This window comes from Neltuma alba, unplaced genomic scaffold (assembly GCF_004799145.2).
Source record: "Neltuma alba isolate B1F8T4 unplaced genomic scaffold, ASM479914v2 tig00010128_pilon, whole genome shotgun sequence".
In the NCBI taxonomy this organism is placed as follows: Eukaryota; Viridiplantae; Streptophyta; class Magnoliopsida; order Fabales; family Fabaceae; genus Neltuma; species Neltuma alba.
In genome coordinates, this window is record NW_021635079.1 from 461,416 (window position 1) to 481,868 (window position 20,453).

General features: G+C 31.3%; 1 protein-coding gene across 1 annotated transcript; it reads left to right on the top strand.

Moving 5' to 3' along the window:
• Positions 1–13,328: 13,328 nt before the first annotated feature.
• On the top strand, positions 13,329–20,180 carry LOC114754318 (putative expansin-B2). Its single transcript, XM_028943095.1, has 5 exons — positions 13,329–13,368; positions 18,366–18,521; positions 18,612–18,724; positions 18,822–19,012; positions 19,844–20,180. Exons 1-5 carry the CDS (start codon positions 13,329–13,331, stop codon positions 20,178–20,180), a joined length of 837 nt encoding a protein of 278 aa, XP_028798928.1.
• The last annotated feature ends 273 nt before the right edge of the window (positions 20,181–20,453 follow it).

Below are 20,453 nucleotides of genomic sequence, written 5' to 3' on the forward strand. Positions count from 1 at the left end.
TGTATCCCATATCAACTAGATAATAATTCCCTGCATATAACATATTATCACTATTAAAATATAGGAAGTAAATGAAATTATACAACACAGTTTAAATTTATACCTTGAGGGACTTTGAAACCATTTGGTCAGGTAATTGCATCTCTCAACACCCTGCTGTTAGCTGCAGATCCTTCTCATCCCAAAAATACAAATATAAATTCACTATTTTGAGAGCAAACACCAAGAACACTAGTAGTTATATCCTCCTTACTATTTCAATACCAACCTTTTATATCTATGGGAACTTAAATCCTTATGTGAGTTCCATCAAGTGCACCAAGGTAGCCCTACAATTATTCGTCAATCATGAAACAAAATTTTCCTCTTAAAAAAACAGACATATTAGTTTTATATTTTACCTTAAACCACTTCCACCTCTTATTAGTTAAATCTCCAAGAATTGGCCTAGGTGTTTTAAACAACTCACCTTGGAGGCGGACAACTGCTTTTAAAACAATCTTGAAGTACTAACTTATGGTTTTTCCTGACCTTCCAAACTCAAACTAAATAACTCTATTTTTCATATGGTGAGCAAGTATATGCAAGAAAATCTTATTGAATTTTATTTTAACACTTCCACTAACATATGTTGTAACATTCCAATTTTTTAAATTTTATTTTAGGATTTAAGTTATATGTGAATGAGATTAATTAATAATATTTAAAATTAAATCTTATTGAATAAATTGTAAATCAGAATTTTTGTGATATATGTAAAAATTATAAAAAGAATAAAATTTTTTTTTAAAAATTATTATATATAAATATATAAAAATAATTAAAAAAAGGGCGTGGCCACTTACTGCTGTGAGGGGGGGTTAATCCCCCTCCTAGGCTGTGGCCCTTCATAATATATATATATATATATATATATAAACATTTCAATAGTGAGGTCATGTGTACCTTAATTGTTAGACGAATTCTTAGGTACATTGGGAGTGCCAGCTCACCTGTGCACTGACCAATGAGAACACCCTATTTGGATAAATTTAACCTACGTGGTAGCTTATGTGTGAATTTTCATATTTTAATAATTTTGAAAAAACCGCCATTTTTTTTTAAATTTTCTAACTCTTTTTTGGCGCATCTCTCTTATCCTCAACAACCCCCAAATCTCTTCAGATCTTTTTTCTTTCCTTCCCCTTCCTCATCCCTCTCTATTCGTTCTACCATTAAAGCAACGTCTGAGACCTGTGGCTTTGGTCTAGCCTTCAGCAACATTCATTAGTTTACAAGCAGTCACGCTGAAAGGGGGAAATCCACTTAACAGTGTGATAAATGGGCCTTCACAAGCAAAAGCACACAGGCATGTATAAGATACTGTGCGTGAGAAAAGAGAAAAGAAAGAAGATGGTTTTGATGAAGAAGATGATGGCGAAAGTAAGGTATTATTCTTGATGCCATTCCTAGCCACGACGGAGGCAGCTCTGTCAAGTCCGAGCACCTTCCGATACGATAAATGCTCCTCTAATATTGTTAAAACTTCTTTGACCTTGCTTTAATGGTGGAAGACTGGAAGGGATAGAGAGGGGGAGGGAGAGAGAATAGATCTGAAGATGAGAGAGAGAGAGAAAATGGGTCAGAGGGAATCGGAGAAATGCATTCGAAAGAGAGTTAGAAGGTTTTAGAAAAATGGAAGCTTATTAAAGAAACTATTAAAATACTATAAATCTAAAAATTCACACATAAGCTGTCACGTAGATTTAAACTTATCCAAATGGAATGTTTTCATTAGTTAGTGTACAGATGAGCTGGTACTCCCAGAGTACCTAAGAATTCCTCTAATTGTTAAATCTTTTGTTTTTGTCTTCCCTTCCAGCTTTCATTCTTTCCTCCCTATGGTCCATGTCTTCTTCCATCGCCGTAACAGTGAGCGAGTGTGAGAGGGAGAAATAGGGTGTGAGAAAGTAAGGGTTTTACTTGGGCTCATCTAAGACATTTAGGTAAGCTATTTTCATTCTACTTTTTCTTTTTGGCTTCTTCTTTTATTTTTAAGCCTTTGATAGAAAGATAAAATTTATTAGGGATTAATATATTTTTAATCTTTGAGGCTTCTAACTTATTATCACGATATTAATCGAGCTTATGGGGTTAGAGTAGGAGTTTTATGACCTAGATTTTTATTTAGGTGGTTGATTTCAGGAAATATAAGTTAGGGTTTGGTTGGAAAATTGTAAATTTGGATAATGGTTCACACCTCCTTTAATAACTCATTATACATCAATTGGAATCATTATAGAGCATTTCCAAATGTTTCCGAGTGAAAAATTTGAGTTTCAAAATTTTGCTTTTCATTCTATCTATACAATGTTCATCCAAATTTAGGCCAACTTTGAAAATTCATAGCTAATTGTAGAAAAAATCAAAATGTGATAGTTCTAAGTTCTATAGAAAGCTCTTGACATGCTCTTTAGAGGAAAAATACTCATTAGTATCCAGATCTCATACATCATTCCTAGATTTCATTTAAAATGGTACTGTTTATTTGATCATTTTTCAATTTTCCGGGATTTATGTCCATCTTTGGAAGGGCATAACTTTCTTTACAAAACTCTGAATTTAATAAATTACCACTTGTTTTAAAGCTAAAAATGAGATCTATAAGTATGCCAAGTTTCAGATCCAGATTCATCCAATTATTGAAAACATGTTGGTTAAACTTTGCTCCAAAAAAGTCAACTTTATCTCTTTTTCATACCATTCTTGCCTTTTCTTTTTCTTTTCCTTTCATCTAGCTTTTCCAATCATACAGCACATGCATAGACATAATTCCTTAGTCAATTATTCATAAATAGAGTATCCTTAATCGTCAATACAATATTTCAACATCGTTAACAATGATACATAACAGCTTTAATAATTTACAAATTATAACTTCAATGACATTTAGCTTAAACTTCTTCCAATATGACTTCTAATCCTTTTCTCCTTGCCCTTGGCAACACCACTTGGGGCTTCTATTATTGTTTATACATTGAGAGGGGCTGAGATTTCATAGAAATCTCAGTAGCAATGAATTACAATTGTCATGTAAATCAAGCAAGTATAATGTGACATGTTATAAAACTTTAAACATCCTCAAGTCACCTAAAATCATATTTTGTATCATACCAAAAGAGGAACACCAACAATTTTACATTGACATATTTCTATGCATTTGACTAAAGCACAAACAAATGTCATAAAGTCAACCATTATCACCAAATAAATTCTTCAATTCAAGCAATCAACATAATCACATTAAACAAGCAAGATAAACAATCAAATTATAATTCAATGCTACCTTTTATCACTTGATTAATTTGGTCTCCTCAAGGGACAATGATCCTTCTTGATTCCTCCTCACAAAGCCTATTAAATCAAGCATAAACATAGGCCACATTAATAGCCAAACCACTTAAACATAACACTTTCTCTTTAACTTGGCATTTTTGCCCCTTTTTGTTGGATTTTTAACAAAATAATTCCTCCTTAAGAATCAATAACCTCATGACTCATTCCTATACAATTTTTCATGAGGAATTCAAATATGGAATCAGATTTTTGAAAATCAAACTTCTTCCCCATGAATTCCTCTTGGCCGAATAGGGGGTTTTAAGCTTCTAAAATTTTTATTTTTGATTCCAATGATTTTACACACTTTCCTTTAGTATATCCCATCACAAAAATACTTTTTAAACCCATTGGAATCATCAATTCAATGCAAAACAAACTCCTCTAGCAAGAACACCCCTTGGCCGAAATGAACATATAGAACCCTAGGTGTATTTTCTTTCAAAAACCATTCCATATACCACTTAAACAAGCTTATTCCACTTGATATTTAAGGTTTCTATCCTTGCCTAAACCTTCCGTGATCAGACCAAAATGGAACAGCATCTAGCCTTAGAATTTTAAGCCAAAACTCTAACTAAACTAGCTTGCAATTTAGGGATAAGAGGGTTTAACCATACCTTGATGTAAGTTAACTGATTCCTTGTCCATAACCTCTACAAATTCAGTCTCCCTTGGTCAAAAATGAAAATGGCAGAACCTCCCCTCTTTTTCCCAATTTTTCCAACATTTTCTTGTATTTTAGGAAGAGATATTTATAGAAAAACCAAGCTGCCTTTCCCCTCTGATTTCTGGATGTCCAAAATGGCTGAAATAAGGTGAGTTGGTAGCCATCAAATGCCTCCTAGCTTCAGATCTATCCATGTGTCCAAGCTCTAGATTATTCCAACAATTATCCCTTAATTTTGCATTTTATTTAATTAAAAATAGAGCTGTCCAGAAGCTGCACGAAATTGGACTTGAATTGGGCCTAATGTGGGCCCCATAAATGGTTTATGTTGGCCCAAAAAGAAGGCCCACAATCCAAATCAAAATCTGAAACCATTCCGAAACTTTATCAGTTACTATTCACTAGTAACATTTCATAATTTTTCTAGACCTCCAAAAATTAATTTCTCTTCATGATAATTCACATTTTAATATGAAAACATGATCTGGAAATTTTTAGAATTTTTTGCCACCTCTAGGTATTTATTTTGAATTTTTTCCGATTAGGCCTATGTCGATGTCATTGCGGGAATATAAATTTCTTAAACTTAATTCCTGAGACTTCAAGGCCTAAAACCAATTTTATAAATTCTAATAAATATTTAGATGATTTTTCCATTTTTTCCCACAATTATTGAGGTCTCTAACTAATTAAAATAATTATTTTCCTTCAATTTCCCACTAATTTCCTGAAAAACCTCCGTTTACAAGAAATTTCGTAACAATTTATTTCCATAATCATTCCACCTTATGGGTCTCAACTGAGTTTTCAAAATATCTAATTTTCATTTTTTAGAAATTTTCTCAAATTTTTCTGTTTTGCCCTTTCTAGACTGATAAATTTGAAAATGCCACTCCAGACCCTTTTTGGGTTTCGCACCATGCTTAGTTTTCTTAGCCAATCTTCTTTTCCTATTGGTCCTTAACTAAATTTTTTATCATTTCTATCAATGCTAAATTTGGTGGGATGTGACGATAGTGATATTAATTTTGAATTTGATCTCTTAATTTAGTTCATTGGAGGTTATATTGAAGATTCAATGCTTGAATGTTAAGGATTTTATTGGAATATAAATGTGGATGATTTTTAGAGGAACCTTAACTAGTGAAAGTTAGGTGTTTTGAATAAATTGGGAAAAATGTTATACTTTATTGATTCTAATGAATGGAGAATGATTAATGGAAGAAGGGAATATGATTGTAATGATGATTTGAGACATAGTGATGCATGGTTATTTTTCTCTAAGAATCAAGTGAGCACTTTTGAGGGCTTTTGGATGATTTGAAGGAATTATTCTTATTAATAATATGAATGAGAGAAATAGAGTTGGGAAGTTCTAGAAATTGTTATTTGGAGGAATAAATGAATTTTTATTTTTTCCTAAAGATATTTTTTAAGTAAGCCAATTGTGGGGATTTAATTAATAAACTATTTTAATGTTATATTAATTATTTTTTTATTAATACATGTTTATAAATTTATTATTGTAGAGTGAGCTTGGTTTGGACTCTTGAGTCTTAAATCATCCCATTTTAGTTCTTATATTAGGAACTTGAGGTAACTACTTTTTAATTTATCTTCTATGCTTGTTGATGTGATTATAAGCACATGTTGATATTATAAATGTTATCATTATATGTTATAGTGTTTTATGTATAAAAAGTGTGGAATAAAAATATAAAATTTATGTTTTGATTAATTTGTTAGTTAAGTGGGCATGAATTGTTTTATCCTGAGATTATATTGTTGATGTTGAACAAAATTGAGTATTGAATATGAAAATTAATTTATGGATATTGAATTGTGATAAATTGAACTGTTGAAATGCTTATGGAATTGTATCATGATGTGATGGAGTATGATTGTGGAAGGTTTGGTTATTTCATACCACGTGGTATAGCAGCCACTTGGCACCCAGTGGTTGGCTTCAACATTCTTAGGGCTCTTGGTATCACCCTTCCTTTGGCTTGGTCAAGGGTCAACCCAAGAGACGTGACACCTTTTCATATTCCAAGAAAACGGAACCCATAGTCCGATATGAGCTCTATAATTTTTGGCCGAGTTACACCTCATTACCGGAGAGCTTGGTGTAGTCTTGTTAAAGAGATGAATCTTGTTATGTGTGAATAGCCGATGGGTTCTGTCAGAGGTTACAAGGATGGTTGATGAAGTTTTGTGCATGCAAACTACTTTTTGAATTATTATATATTGTTTTCTGTAAAAATATTTGCATTATATGTTATTCAAAATTGTACTTTACCCACTTAACTATCTTGTAATCACTTCATGTATACTTGTTAAATTAGAATTGTGGTTATTAGGTCAATTTGACTCACTCGGTGGTTATTTAATATTTTTCAGGCAAGGATTTAGGTGCTGGTCCTAAGAAAAAGTTGTTCGAGGCTTGAGTTTTCCTTTCCACTTTGTATAGTCTCTTTTTTATTGTATATAATTTGATTGATGTATATTGTCAAACTTTAGGGCTTTTTTGTTATACTTCACATATTTTGAATTTCCCATTGCATTATGGACTTATACTATTGGGTGGAGCCCTTTTTGGATATATGTGACTATTTTTATTTTTGGTTGTGATTGATATAGGCAGTAGTGGTAGTTATTTTGGTGGACTTCAAATGTCCTAGCCCATTCATGACTAGTTTAGTTGGATTTTTGGGATCCTAGAGTTTCATGGTGGATTTGATATATACATGGAAAATCAAGTGTTGATTATCTCTTGATATATTAACTATCTTTGCTATTATGGAATAGTGGCTATTGCTTTGTTATAGGTATGAATTGTTAATAACCATAGTAGACTTCTATTGGATTAGCTTTGTCCTTCCTATCATGGTTGACTTTTCAGAGTGAGTAGCAATGTCATTATATAGCTATGGTAGTTTTCAATAATATGATTTATTTTCTCTGCCATGGTTATTACTTAAATGTTTTTAGTTAACTCTTTACTATTTTATTGATCTTTAAAGAATTAACTTTTATTTTGGAATTAACCAAATGCACACGTGTTAGAGGGCTGTTACATATGTCGAGTCGGTTTAAGACTAACTATAGCCTCCAACACACTACAAAGCTAGAAAAATAGTTCTATACATTCTAGTTTGGTTGAAACAAGTTATATCACAACCATGCATGTACCATCTCCGTAAGGTGGCTTCTTTTCTTATGAAAATGAAGGATGTAAGACCAGTCATGTATATGTCTAATGCTACACATAGCTACACTAAACATCATCTTAAGAAACCTTTTTTGAATAGTGTAAATAATTATAAAGCAACCTAGCATTATGCAAAAAATGATTTGTTGTTTATGTTGATCCATAATTAATTGTACCCAACCAAAATAAGTTTATGGCATAGAAATTCTACAGTAATAGTCGTAAATAAAATTCCAGAAAAAAAGTATGTAAAAAATGAGCATAATATCATGTTCCAATGATGACATCAACAGGTATATTTAAAAAATTAACACAATACCTAGTATTTGATAAGGACAAAAAAGAGAGCATCTAATAAGGAATAAAAAAATTTGACAAACAGCAAAAAGAGTTTTTCTTTTTCATTGATGATATATGAAGACAAAAACTCAAGAATCACAAGCATAATCAAAAGCATTTTTGTTCATTAAGGATATCGGAAAAAAGAAACCCAACATGTGATACAGCAACCAAAGAGATATGGCTAATATAATCTAATAATATGCAACATAGAAAAAAAGAAAGAAACACTATCTAAGAACATGTGATATGGGAGCAAAAGAGAGAGGAAAGAGAAATGGCTAATAACATCACACTCACCAGTTCACTAGTTGCAGAATGTGATGATGATCAAGCAATATGACAGTGCTAACTAGCATTTTCGTAGGCCATAGCGGTAGCAAAGAGAAAGGATGAGTAGGCGAGCGTTTCTGCTTATTTAATACATGTCCAATCTTGTCAATTTTGAAAATTATAAGGATAATAATGTCTTTTGTCATTAATTACAAGAGGCCTACATTCTCATTCATGAGTCTCAGCTATGTAATCCTAATACATCCATTTGATGTAATCACTATTAAAAAATGTAATCCTCTTTACATTATATAAGCCTAACCAAACATTTGAATTGGACCTTTACGTTAGGATTACATGTAATCCTCTTTCATGGAATCGAACCAACCGGGCCATAAGTGAACTAAATTTCTAAACCACACTTGAGATATTTTTAAAGGCTCTAAGTTATGATTTGAAGTAATGAAGTTAGAGTTGATCTTTGAGGAAACTAATAGTTCCACTGGTTTTAAAATGCAAATTTATGTGGGAAGAATACTAAGGGCACAAATTTAGAAATACTTGAATGACAATTCTTGCTCCTTGCCTGGTTTTGGCCAAGCTATTATTTGAAAGGATTGCAGCTGAATTTTTCTTTGGTTGATGTTTTTAATAGAGTTAAAAGGCAAAATTGTGTGGGTAGAGACCCCTAGTACAACTTGGAAGCATCAAGCATAAAAGTACATATCTACATCTCAAATCCCCATGTTTTGGCCTAGTGAGATCATAGGAAAAAAGCTGGAATTTTGTAATATTGAAATTAAAATGTGAAATTGTAAAGATAAGGAAAGAATTTTGAATTCAAAGAATAGTAGCATGAGTATAAGTTAATGCTAATGAATGTAAGTTGAGGCATTGAGGAAAGAGTGTTCATGCCACTTTTATTGGTGGTAGATTTTATTTAAGATAGGATTTAAGTAAAAATGAAAAGATTATGATGGAATAAGTATTAACCTACCATCACAAATACTTTAGATTTTGATATTTTCCTACACCCACTAAGGAATCATAAAAAAAAAGTAGGTAGAAGGTAATTTAGAAGAAAGCAAAAAAGGTAGGAGCTTTTTCCCATTATATGATTGTGTTTGATTGAAGCATGTTTGTTTATGTCATTTTGTTGTAGTTAAGCATGAGAACATGTATTATTTTTCACTTGTATGAATTATTATCCATGGCCATGTGCAACGGATAGACATGGGGCAATTTTCTACCAAGAGATTATGCAATAGTTAATTCAACTTATCTTTTTTTTTTTTGCCAGCTAATTCAACTTATCTATTTATATGTTATGTGCATAGTTTGCTTTTTTATCACAGCTTGTAAGGTGTTGTTCTTACTGAGTTGTGATCTTGCATAATTATATGATAGAAATTGTTACTATTGGGATTCTTTAGAATCTCACCCATTTCTTCTATGATATACAACAAAGACAAATATTTCAAAAGAAAATTAAAAATCATGTGATTGGTGAAGTGGAGGGAGAGGTAGAAGGGCTGAAGGCACCATTTTAATTATTGTATAAATTTTAGTCTAAATATATAATCTTGTATAGTTATATTTTGAATTTAAAATTAGATAATCTACAGGAAAATTAAGGCAGTAATGGCTTGCAATTAAATGCTATCAATGGAGATGGCAACTATGTAATTATATATTAATAGTTGTGGGTGTTATTATGATTCTGTTGTTATAATCCAGTTAGCATTAGGGAAATTGAATGAGTCAAGTCTTAGGTTAGATAACTAAATCTAAATATGATTTATATAATAGTAATTATATATTAATAGTTGTGGGTGTTATTATGATTCTATTGTTATAATCAAGTTAGCATTAGGGAAATTGAATGAGTCAAGTCTTAGCTTAGATAACTGAATCTAAATATGACTTATAGAATAGTTTAGATTAAATGATTTTTAGTTCAAACAAAGTTTATTTGAACTTAGGTCCTATTTTGTATCAAGAGTTTTAAACAGGATTTTAATGTAGAGCTTGAACCAACAAACTTGGTTGACTTAAGATTTGGATTTTCAAAGTGTTTAAGAAAATCTTATTCTTTAGGAGAAATATTCCAAGTTATTTAAAAAGTTCATGTCTTTTGGGTCCTTTATAACTTGTGGTTTGTCTTTTGGGTCATTTATAACTTGTGGTTTTTTTTTGTCAACTAAACAACTCTAATAAGAGACCTTGTATTAAAAAAAACCTCTAATAAGAGACCATGGGCAAGGTGTTATGTACTCAACTTCATAAAAAAAAAAATCCCTTTTACTAGAACCGAAGGCTCAATCTGCAAACCCGCCATAAGACTTGACTTGCAGCCTACCACAGACCCCCCAACCCGCAGCCTGCCACAGACTAGCTCGCCTACCTGCAGACTAGCTCGTTGCCTTTTTTTTTTAATTATTTTATTTTAATAAGAAAAGGTTTTATCTTCTTTACTTAATTTACATATAACTTTGTATTTTGTTAGAGACTTTGATTCTAAATTTGATTTCTTATTTTCTTTATTGTTTTACTATTTTTATACTAATAAAATAGTTATTAATAATGAATTATATATTTATATTTCAACTTTTGAGATCATTTTAATCATATAATTATATGAAAATATAAGAATAGGAAGAATTTAATCTATAAAAATTTATAATTTAATTTAAAAATTTTTTAAATATATATGTAACAAAAAAATTTTAAAAAAAATGGAGGTTGGCAGGTGCCAACCCACCCTTTGGTGGGACGGGATGGCAAAATGTGAGCCCACCAGGAGGCAGTCCTTTTAGGATTGGCTTGCATGGTCTCAAGCCCATAGCAGGCTGGCCTGTAACTAGTAGGCTAATCTATTTTACCACCTCTACCTCTTACCATCCAAAGCAAGGGGTATAATTAGAATGCATGCTTTGTTCCGTTTTAATATTAGAAGGATTGGAATGCAGAAGATTAGTGAGCTTGGTTCAACCTAAGAGTCTCTACCTTTGATGTTAATTATGCTCGCAAAAAAAAAAAAGAAAAAGAGAATTATTAGCACCCCTGTACTGGTAGTTGGGTTATGGTCGATAGATACATCCAACACGTAAGAATCGTCTAAGTCATCTCTACATGGGAAAACAACCAAAAAAAGACTCAGAGAAACAAAATAAATTATGGAAGATTTGATGACATATGTGTGTATGACCACAAAAGCACATGCAAAAACCTGCAAAGAGTCCATGAGAAAATACATCAAAATGCATGAAAAAATAAAAATGCTACACTATTAGTTCCAAATATCAAATATCAAACACCAATCATAAAAAAAAAAAAGCAAAGCTATTTTCTAGTTCATTGTTCATATCCTACTACATCAATTTTTTAAGCCTGTCTCTATATTGGTATGCCTATATCTCAAAAAATAAATATAAATTTAGTAGCTATAAATAGAGCACTGAAACTTTACCACTCAAAGATCTTTTGGATCAAAATAAAATTTCAAAGCATATAACAACCAACTAAAGCCTTTTAAACTAATTGTCTATATCATCAGTTTAAAAAGTATATTACATATAGACCATGTGTTTTAGAAACTGGCCTAAAAAGCTAAATAATATTTTAAAAAATGTCATCGATCACACTTTTCAAGCCATCTCCTTCATGATTAGTTTAGAAAGGTAGTCTAAATCATTTTTTTTCTGTATTAATGATATAACCCTAAAAAGAATAATATTTGAATAAAAAGGCATTAGTTCACAAATAAATGAAACTTTCATGTATAAACCACACATAATTTAACAAAATAGATTTACTCCTCTGGTTCTTAATATAAGACCTATTTAACTAACTTGATTAGATTAAGGAAGTTAGGTAAGTTAGTTAATTATAAAAAATGTGACACATTTTTCCTAAAACACCATAATCATATTTCTTAATACCTCATCTCTCTTTTTTACTTGATTATGGTTGAGGGAGTATCTATAGGGGTAATTTAGAGAAAATTGATAAATATGAGAAATGAGTGTTATATTTAGGACTAAAACCAACTCAACAATTAGGTCCTATATTAGAGACCAGAAGAATATTAAAGCACAAATATACCGCACTATTTATTTTTAAACATAAATGACATAATTTTAGGCTCAATAATAAGAGAAAAATATATAAAATCTGGCCTTGCTGGCTTATCCGAAACTTAGACTAGTTGATTAACTAGTTCATTGGTTTAATATTACTTAAAAAAAAAGACTTTTACACTAGTTAAAATAAGCCTTCGACACATGACAATACAGCCAATGTAGAAATGACTGATGCTATAAGTCCCCACTTTTTACATTGATTTTTACACCGGTGGATAATCAATGTAGAGAATGTTACTTTTGACACTAGCTATGATACCAACTGCTATTGGAAATTTAAAGAAAAAAAGGTCCACTTCTTAGACCTCTAGTCTAAGAAGTGAATATCTTTTACAAGTATAATTCGTGCTTAAATTCCAATCCAAACCCTCTCAAACTAGGGATAAAGCAACCAAACAAAAATAAACTTCGGAAGGAAAGTCTAATGCTAGTTATTAATAACTAAACTTAAAAAAAAAAAAAGAGTCAAATGCTATTTATTAACAACTAGCCAGTAAGAATAGTAACGCTAATGCACAAATAGCAAGTTACCAACTAGCATGTTAACGGAAAAAAATAAACAATACTAACTGCAAAAACATCAATGTCAACAACAAAAATGAGTGAAGAAATGAGTTACCTAAGCTGAGAGGGAGTGCATCGTGTGATCAATGGTGAAGATGAGGATCCAGATCAAAACAAGCATGGGTATTAGGATTTAGGCAAATAGCTTAGATGAGAAATAAAATGGTCACAATATTACTTATGGTGAGACTAGAATGACGATGGCAACAGAGACAGAGGGAAAGAGCACACACCAAGAGTGTTTTTTGAGGTTGCGAAACTAAGGGTGGGTGAGCCCTTATATAGCTAGGGTAGAAGATTTACCTTGGTTATACCTAGAGTCCGGTATTGCATTTACATATTACATTAGACACAATAGAGCTAGTATAAATGTTTATTACTAAATTAGTTTTCATCACAATTGGTGTAAATATTATTCAACCAAAACTCAAAAAATTACCAGTTCGTGTTCTTTAGACTAGTAAAGTTTTAGAGCTTGCTATTATCATAGTTAAACATGAGTAAAATGTGAAAATAAATGATAATAACATGAAACAAAATGGACAAATTAGATTATAAAATAGCAATATTTATATTATATATGCGATTGGAGGCACACGGGCTCTTACAAAATATTTCAAAACAAAAACGATTACATTTTTTTACAAAAAAATCCTCCTATTCCTTATTAGCTAGAGTAATAGGAGGGGGATGGGGTTTTTTAATCTTCTTCTTTGCGGAGGTAGCAGAAAGGTCATCTCAAATATCATACTCGATGCCTTCGTTATTGAGTAGGAGGTTGACTTTGTTGTTGAGGGTGTAGAAGTGAGAGATCACATGACGAGGCTGTGTTCAATTGCAGCTACTTTTGTCAGTAGCTGGTCAAATAAGGGAGGCGGATGAGGTGGAGGTGGAGGTGGAAGGGGAGAGGGAGGTAGAGGAGGAGGAGGGGAATGCAGTGAGGTGAAGGAGAGGGAATGGAAGACGCATTAGGATAGTTTTTTGCCGCTTCACCATTGTGGGGCTGCCAATAGTTGAATATAATGACCGTAGCAGGGAAGAATAGTTGGGTTCTGACCTTAATTAGATGGTGACAAGACATCGTGACCTTTCAAGTTTAGACACGTTACTTTAGGAGAAAGACAACAAAAGTTGTTCGTCTATTTAGTTCAAACACCAGTTGTTTATAATAACCAATGTTTTGAAATATAAGTTACATTGGTTAGGTTAATGTAATAAGGGTTACATTAGTTGCGCTCAAAACCAGTGTAAATATTGTGATTATTATTTACAAAAATACCATTGCCTTATTTATTACATCATTAGTGCAAAAATTGGGACAGATAAGGCGGTGTAAAAAAGAATTTTTCTAGTAGTATAACTACCTAATCCATGTTGAGTTTTAATACCATGCTTAACCTAGGTTCTTGCGTTTTAAGAAACATATGTGCCATTTTCCTTTGGTCAAATAACTATCCGTTTAAGCTGGAATGAGTTTTTTATTTTTATTTTTTCTTGGGCCTACGAGATTAAGATATTTCCGCATGCGAAAATTGGGCTTCAATGTCTCATCAAGAAAATTCAAAGTTGGGTCAAATAAGTTTTTAAACCCAAGTGTTACAATAACAAATTGTTAGGGCTGCAAATTTAGCAATGGTATATAAAGAGATATGGAGGAAAATGTAAACGTGGACATCAAAATGTGAGAGAGGAAATTAAGAAATTGCTTCAACGGTTTAGAACCACCATTAACGGCTTCATTAGCGAACTCCGGAAGGATGAAATTTCGGGCCTGAGCTTTCTTGTTTCTTAAGCAACAATTACGACGTCGTCCCTGGCCGGCGATTTCAGGTTGACTATTTAGTACTCGCAAAATTGAATGTGCTTCCCACGTTACCATCAAGGTTTGACTTATTGGGGTTCAAATTTGTCTCGGTCTTTACTTGGTTTAATATATTTCTTTTTTGTAAGCTTATTTGGTTTAATATATTATTACTATCTGTCGTACTTAAGAGCTAGTTGACTAATTTGAGTATATTAAGAAAGTTTGTTAAGTTATTTATTTATGATAAATAGGTGCTATCTTTTCTAAAATACCATTGCTAAGCAAGTATATTAGTTTTAACATTTGATGAAACATTTAACATGTGTAACTACTATAAAGACTACCATAAAAAAAAATATAAGAGACAAAGTAGATTGAAGTCTTATATTTAGGATAAAATTAAAAGTTAAACTAGTTCTTATATTAAGTACCAGAGGTAGTATATTGTAACCGAATCAAAATTTATGACAAAATATTCTCCACTCTCTCCACTCTTATCAGGCTGATGGCAAAAACGAGCGGCTTAATTAAAGATCTCTCTGTATTATAAAAATATATATAGACATTTTATAATCAAGATATGACTGATATATAATTAGACTTATGCTGATGAAAAATTCACGTGTGTATATCAGTGTGATCAATTGTATCAAGTGTTAAATAAGCATTTTTCCAAGTTACTAAATATGTATTCACTAGCACACAATAACTATTTTCTTTTAATTTTAAATAATTAAAAAAGTAAAAAAAAAAAAGCGAAATTAAAGTAACATAGTAGTAGTCTTTATGGAAAATTTGATTGTGTGCGCGTGTGACAGCTATACAAAAATGTATGGAAAAAAATTAATTTAACGTTCTTTAATTTATTGGAAAATAAATATGTTAAATTTAAAATTAAGTAATAACTTTTAGTAATTCATGTTTTAATTTAAAATGTTACTTTTAAGTCACTTTTTTACCGTTTCATATAAAAATCTAAAGGCATATATGTTTATATAATAGATGAGAATATCATATAATATTTTAATTAGGTAGGTGCAACGTGGCTTTAGAAAGCGGTTGGCATAAATATTAAAAAATTTATGGGTGAAAATAATATTGACAATTGCATGAGCACAAACAATATTGCGTTTAATTAAGTCAATCTTAGCATTTATATAGAACCATGTTGACCAAAGTTAAAATTTATTACCTCCTATCCGCCTTAATATAAGAGCTCATTTGATTTTTATTTTAGTCTTAAATATAAGACCTTATCTACATTTTTTTATATTTATTTATTTTTTTAAAGATAGTCCTTATAATAATGATAGTTTTAACTAATACACTTGATTAATAATGATACTTTAGAAAAGATAATACCTATTTATTTTAAATAATCAACTTAACTAATTTTTTTAATCTACTTAAATTAGTCAACTAACTCTTATATTAAAGATATGAGGTAATATTATCTAATTAATTTTTGATAATATATGTCATATGAAACCAAAAAATTAATTAAATTTACTGCGTGAAGGATTTAATGCCATTTAACCAAGTTATCTAAAGAATTAGTTGTCTATAGAACACACGAGCTAACGTAATAAGATCCATGTAAATGACCACACCGTGCACACATGATGTGGTCAAACTTCTTGTTATTGTTGTTAATAGTTGAAGCTTTGGGGATAAAAAAGCTAGGTATTTCTCATAAAAATAAATGTCCAATGAGAATCTTTTACGGAGATTAAATGTAAAGCTAGTAAGAAATCAAAACTTAGTGGCAAAATGTCAACAAAACGTGTGAGTTACCTAATTTGGCCATGGTTCTTTCACTATATATAGAAATTAACAATCACATTTAGGAGTATTTGATTTTAATTAACTTGAGTCATCGACCAGTATTAAGAAATCTTTAAAGTTTAATGCACTTCTCAATTCTCATGCATCACAGGAATATATTGTCTTTACATAGATATCAGAACTAATTCACAACCTTATCATCAGAAATTTCGGACACTGAACTAGCAATTTGAAGGTTTACATAGGAATAAAATGGGATTCGACACTCTCCAATAGCTTATTGCACACAATATAACTTTTCAGAATTATTTAAAAGTAAGAATACTTTTTATTGAGCGGCATATTTCGAATTGAAGTGTCAAGAAGTGTTCACCTATGAAGGCTTGACTCTTGCATAGTTTTCTTTTTTTTCGTTTCCAGGTCCTCATTGTGTGCTCATTACAGTAGTGAGCACCATGTGCTCATGAAATCCAGACCATTCAAAATATGGTTTGGATGGTTCATATTTATAATTTATAATTTTTTCAATAGTTAATTTATTTTTTAAGAAATATCAATTATGAGATTATCTTTAGTTTAAAGTATTTGTTCAAACAAAAATTATTTAAAATACAAAAACTATTTAAATTAAATTTGGACCATATAAAATCAATCTAAACAATTTAGATTAAGATGAGCACTTCTTTCTTATCTTTTTGATGAGCATGGAATGTGATCGTGGCCTTTGTTTCCTATTATAAGACATCTTTAATTAGTTTACAAGAACCAATATAATGAGAGTGATTAAGTCATTAAATTTGTTTGAAAATGATTTTTTCAAAATTTATCCTTATTTTCAAGCCGTTAATTACATCTTAATAAACAAAAAAGGAAAATTGCATCAAACTTTACGTGGGGACAATCTCGAAAAGATGTAATGAATACCCCACTTGGTTACTTGTAACAAGGATTATTCATTCATTCTAGATAATTACTTCATCTGTCTCTTATTATAAGATCCAGTTTTTTGAATAGGTTTGTCTGAACATTTAATGTGTTATTACCTATTTTACTCCTAGTTTAATGCATTTAATACATTCTTTCTTCATTAATCTCATCATTACTCTCTCACATCTATCCATTTATATATAAGAGTATATTTGGAAAAAAAATTGTATTTGCTACATATTAATTGCTTTTAATTAATTTTAACTGTTTTTTTAAACTGCGCAATTTAGTTAAAATAATCTTATAATAAAAGACGGAGTAGTAGCAACTAAATTTGTACAATTTTTGTACTCGAAATCCCTAAAGCCTTGTAAATTGTAATTTATTTAAAGAATTACAAGGGACAATTAACATGGAGTTATTAACATAAATTTTCACAAGTATCAAGATATTGTATGGTTATAATTTTTATACTCTTTATTCAAATAAATTTTCATTCAAAAATCCATATCGTTGGCAGGTCAAAAGTTGAAGAATTATTACAGTTCGATCTGTAGGATATTCTACATCATAATCACTAACGCGATGATGTGCTTAAAAGGAATAAATTATTCCTACTTATTTACGTTTGCAATGGGCTTTTAAATTGTATTTCATCCCACAAATAGATTATCTAAACACCATATGGCACTTCACCTCACCCTTAATTGATTTGATAAAAAAAAAAAAAATTCTCTGGCCTAATAAGTTGAATAAATTAAATCAAGCCGAAGTCAACTATTAATTAGGGGATTTGATGGAGGCGAGATAACTGCAATTAGAGATAAATATAAATTAAATCAAGCTGAAGTCAACCATTAAAATCACAAATTGAATTCGAGCAAATTAAATTAATAATTTAAACCACGAATGAAAATTGACTTTATTTTCCAAATACACGATCATCCATAAATAATTGTTCATGGGAAGGTGGTTTGGTATAATAAATGCACCCCACACACACAACCCAATCAGAATCAAACGAAAAATACGTGGAGGAATTGTGTGCATCTCAAATTTGTCTTGTTCCTCAAACGAATAAGTTCAAAATATTGGGTTTTTCAAATTCTTTAATATTCTACTTTTTCATGCAGTTCTCTATAAATACCATTATCGTCATCGTCATTAGCACTAAATCACAAATCAACAAAAATCCCATTGGTCCATTTAATTAGCTCTCTGATAATATGGCTCTTTTCACTCTTCAGCTTCCATTAATCTCTCAATTTTTCAATCCTCTTGTGGCTTTCTTTTCATTCTTGCTCATAGCGAGCGCTTCTTCTTGCTCAATGCCTAGAAAGTTTCTTAACTCTTCATCTTACATTTCCGATTCCGATTGGTCTCCGGCAGATGCTACGTGGTACGGAAGTCCTATCGGGAATGGAAGTGAAGGTAAAACAAAACAAATGTAAATATATTATTCTCACGCACAAATGGAGCTTTACTATAAGAAATATTATAATCTAAATCATTTGTGTGCAGGTGGTGCTTGTGGATATGGCGATTCTGTCGGAAAACCTCCATTTTCTTCAATGATATCAGCGGGAGGCTCGCCTATATATAAATCAGGAAAAGGCTGTGGAGGGTGTTATGAGGTACAAAATCTTTTTATCATTTTAATTATGTCTTCATGTAATGGAAATTACTTATGAATTAATATATATAATTAATTAATTTTGATGTATTTTTTAGGTGAAGTGCTCGTCAAATCCAGCATGTTCAGGTAACCCAGTGATTGTTGTGATCACTGATGAGTGTCCTGGGTGTGGTTCTGATCAGAGATTTCACTTTGATATGAGTGGCACTGCTTTTGGTGCCATGGCTGTTTCTGGTAAAGAAGATCAACTACGCAATGCTGGCAAGTTGGAGATTCAATATAGAAGGTAATAAGTTTTAATCTCCATGAAATAAAGTTATTAAATCATCAACTGGGAGTTGAGTCTAGTGGAAAAGGTTAGTCTCTTATAATGTGGTAAACTAATGATCAAAATTTTGTTTAAGTGATATGCCCATATTTAGTGCTCAACTAAATAGGATTGCCTTCAATAGTTAGGAGGATACTTCTAAGCAACAGAAAATTATTAAATCCATTGATGGCCAAAAAAAAAAAAATCCTTTAAAACACTACTCAATATGAAGTTATTAAGTAACACTTTTTTTTTATTACTAATTATTCAAAGAATTGATTATTGATAGAGTAAAATGACACCATGCAATTTATGAAAAATGACTGATAAAGCTTATTGTTGTTGTGTGTATACATACATAGTGAGATGAGCAATGTCTGCGAGTCATATGTCTATTATTAAGTTTTAATGATTGATTCCACTATTGTATTACTTGGTGAGAGAGACACGTGAATGTTTTACTGTAGCACGCGTGATAGATTGTAGAATTCTAGCATTATGTGTGTTTGTGTGTGTGTGTGACAGTGATAGATAAAAATACTCCATTTCGAAATACTTTTCACCGGATGTTGGTGATGCCAGATTTAATTAGCGATTACTAATAATATTTTGTCAGAAAACTATCAGTAATTTTGTCTTCATCGAGCTGAATCATATATAATTTAAAATCAACTGTATAATTCTTGCCAAAATAAGGTCCATATATTAATTGCAGAGATTTCCAACATATTTGACGGGAAATTATTATTATTATACTTGTATTCGCAATATTTGTGATTGAAAAATAGAGATTTTGGCAATTTGCAGTGTTAAATGCAACTTCCCAGGGACTAATATAGAATTCAAAGTGGACTCCGGATCAAATCCCTATTATTTTGCTGTTGTGATACAATATGAGAATGGTAACGGCCTTGCCAACGTTGAACTGAAGGAAGGTGAGGGCTCAGCATCATGGCGCCCCATGGAACAATCCTGGGGTGCAGTCTGGAAGCTCAACTCTGGCTCACCGCTTCAGGCACCGTTCTCTGTCCGGCTAACCGCACCAGAGTCACCGGACTCTCAGAACACCGTCGAGGCAAGCAATGTGATACCGGCAGGGTGGAGTCCTGGTCAGACTTATCGATCTCTGGTGAACTTCAACTAAGTTATTGTATGCCCTCCAAGCTTATCAATTAAGCTACTTCGCATACGAGAATACGCACAAGTTATTGACATAGTATAATAAGTTAGCTTATTAGTGGTTCATGTCATCACGAGAGCTAATATTAGCGTGATATATATATATATATATATATGTATGTATGTATGAGACAGTGATGGAATTTAAAAGTTAATGAATGGCCAACCTCTCTTTTTTCCTCTCTGTTTACCAACACCAACTTGTTGAGTTTGCTTAGGCTAGTCAACTGTTTCTTCT

Excerpts from the sequence above, each read along its gene's own strand:
- LOC114754318 (XM_028943095.1), top strand. The coding sequence starts at position 13,329 with ATGCCTTCGTTATTGAGTAGGAGGTTGACTTTGTTGTTGA. Across the intron at positions 18,522-18,611 it reads TATCGGGAATGGAAGTGAAG|GTGGTGCTTGTGGATATGGC; the intron begins GTAAAACAAAAC and ends ATTTGTGTGCAG. Across the intron at positions 19,013-19,843 it reads TTGGAGATTCAATATAGAAG|TGTTAAATGCAACTTCCCAG; the intron begins GTAATAAGTTTT and ends GGCAATTTGCAG.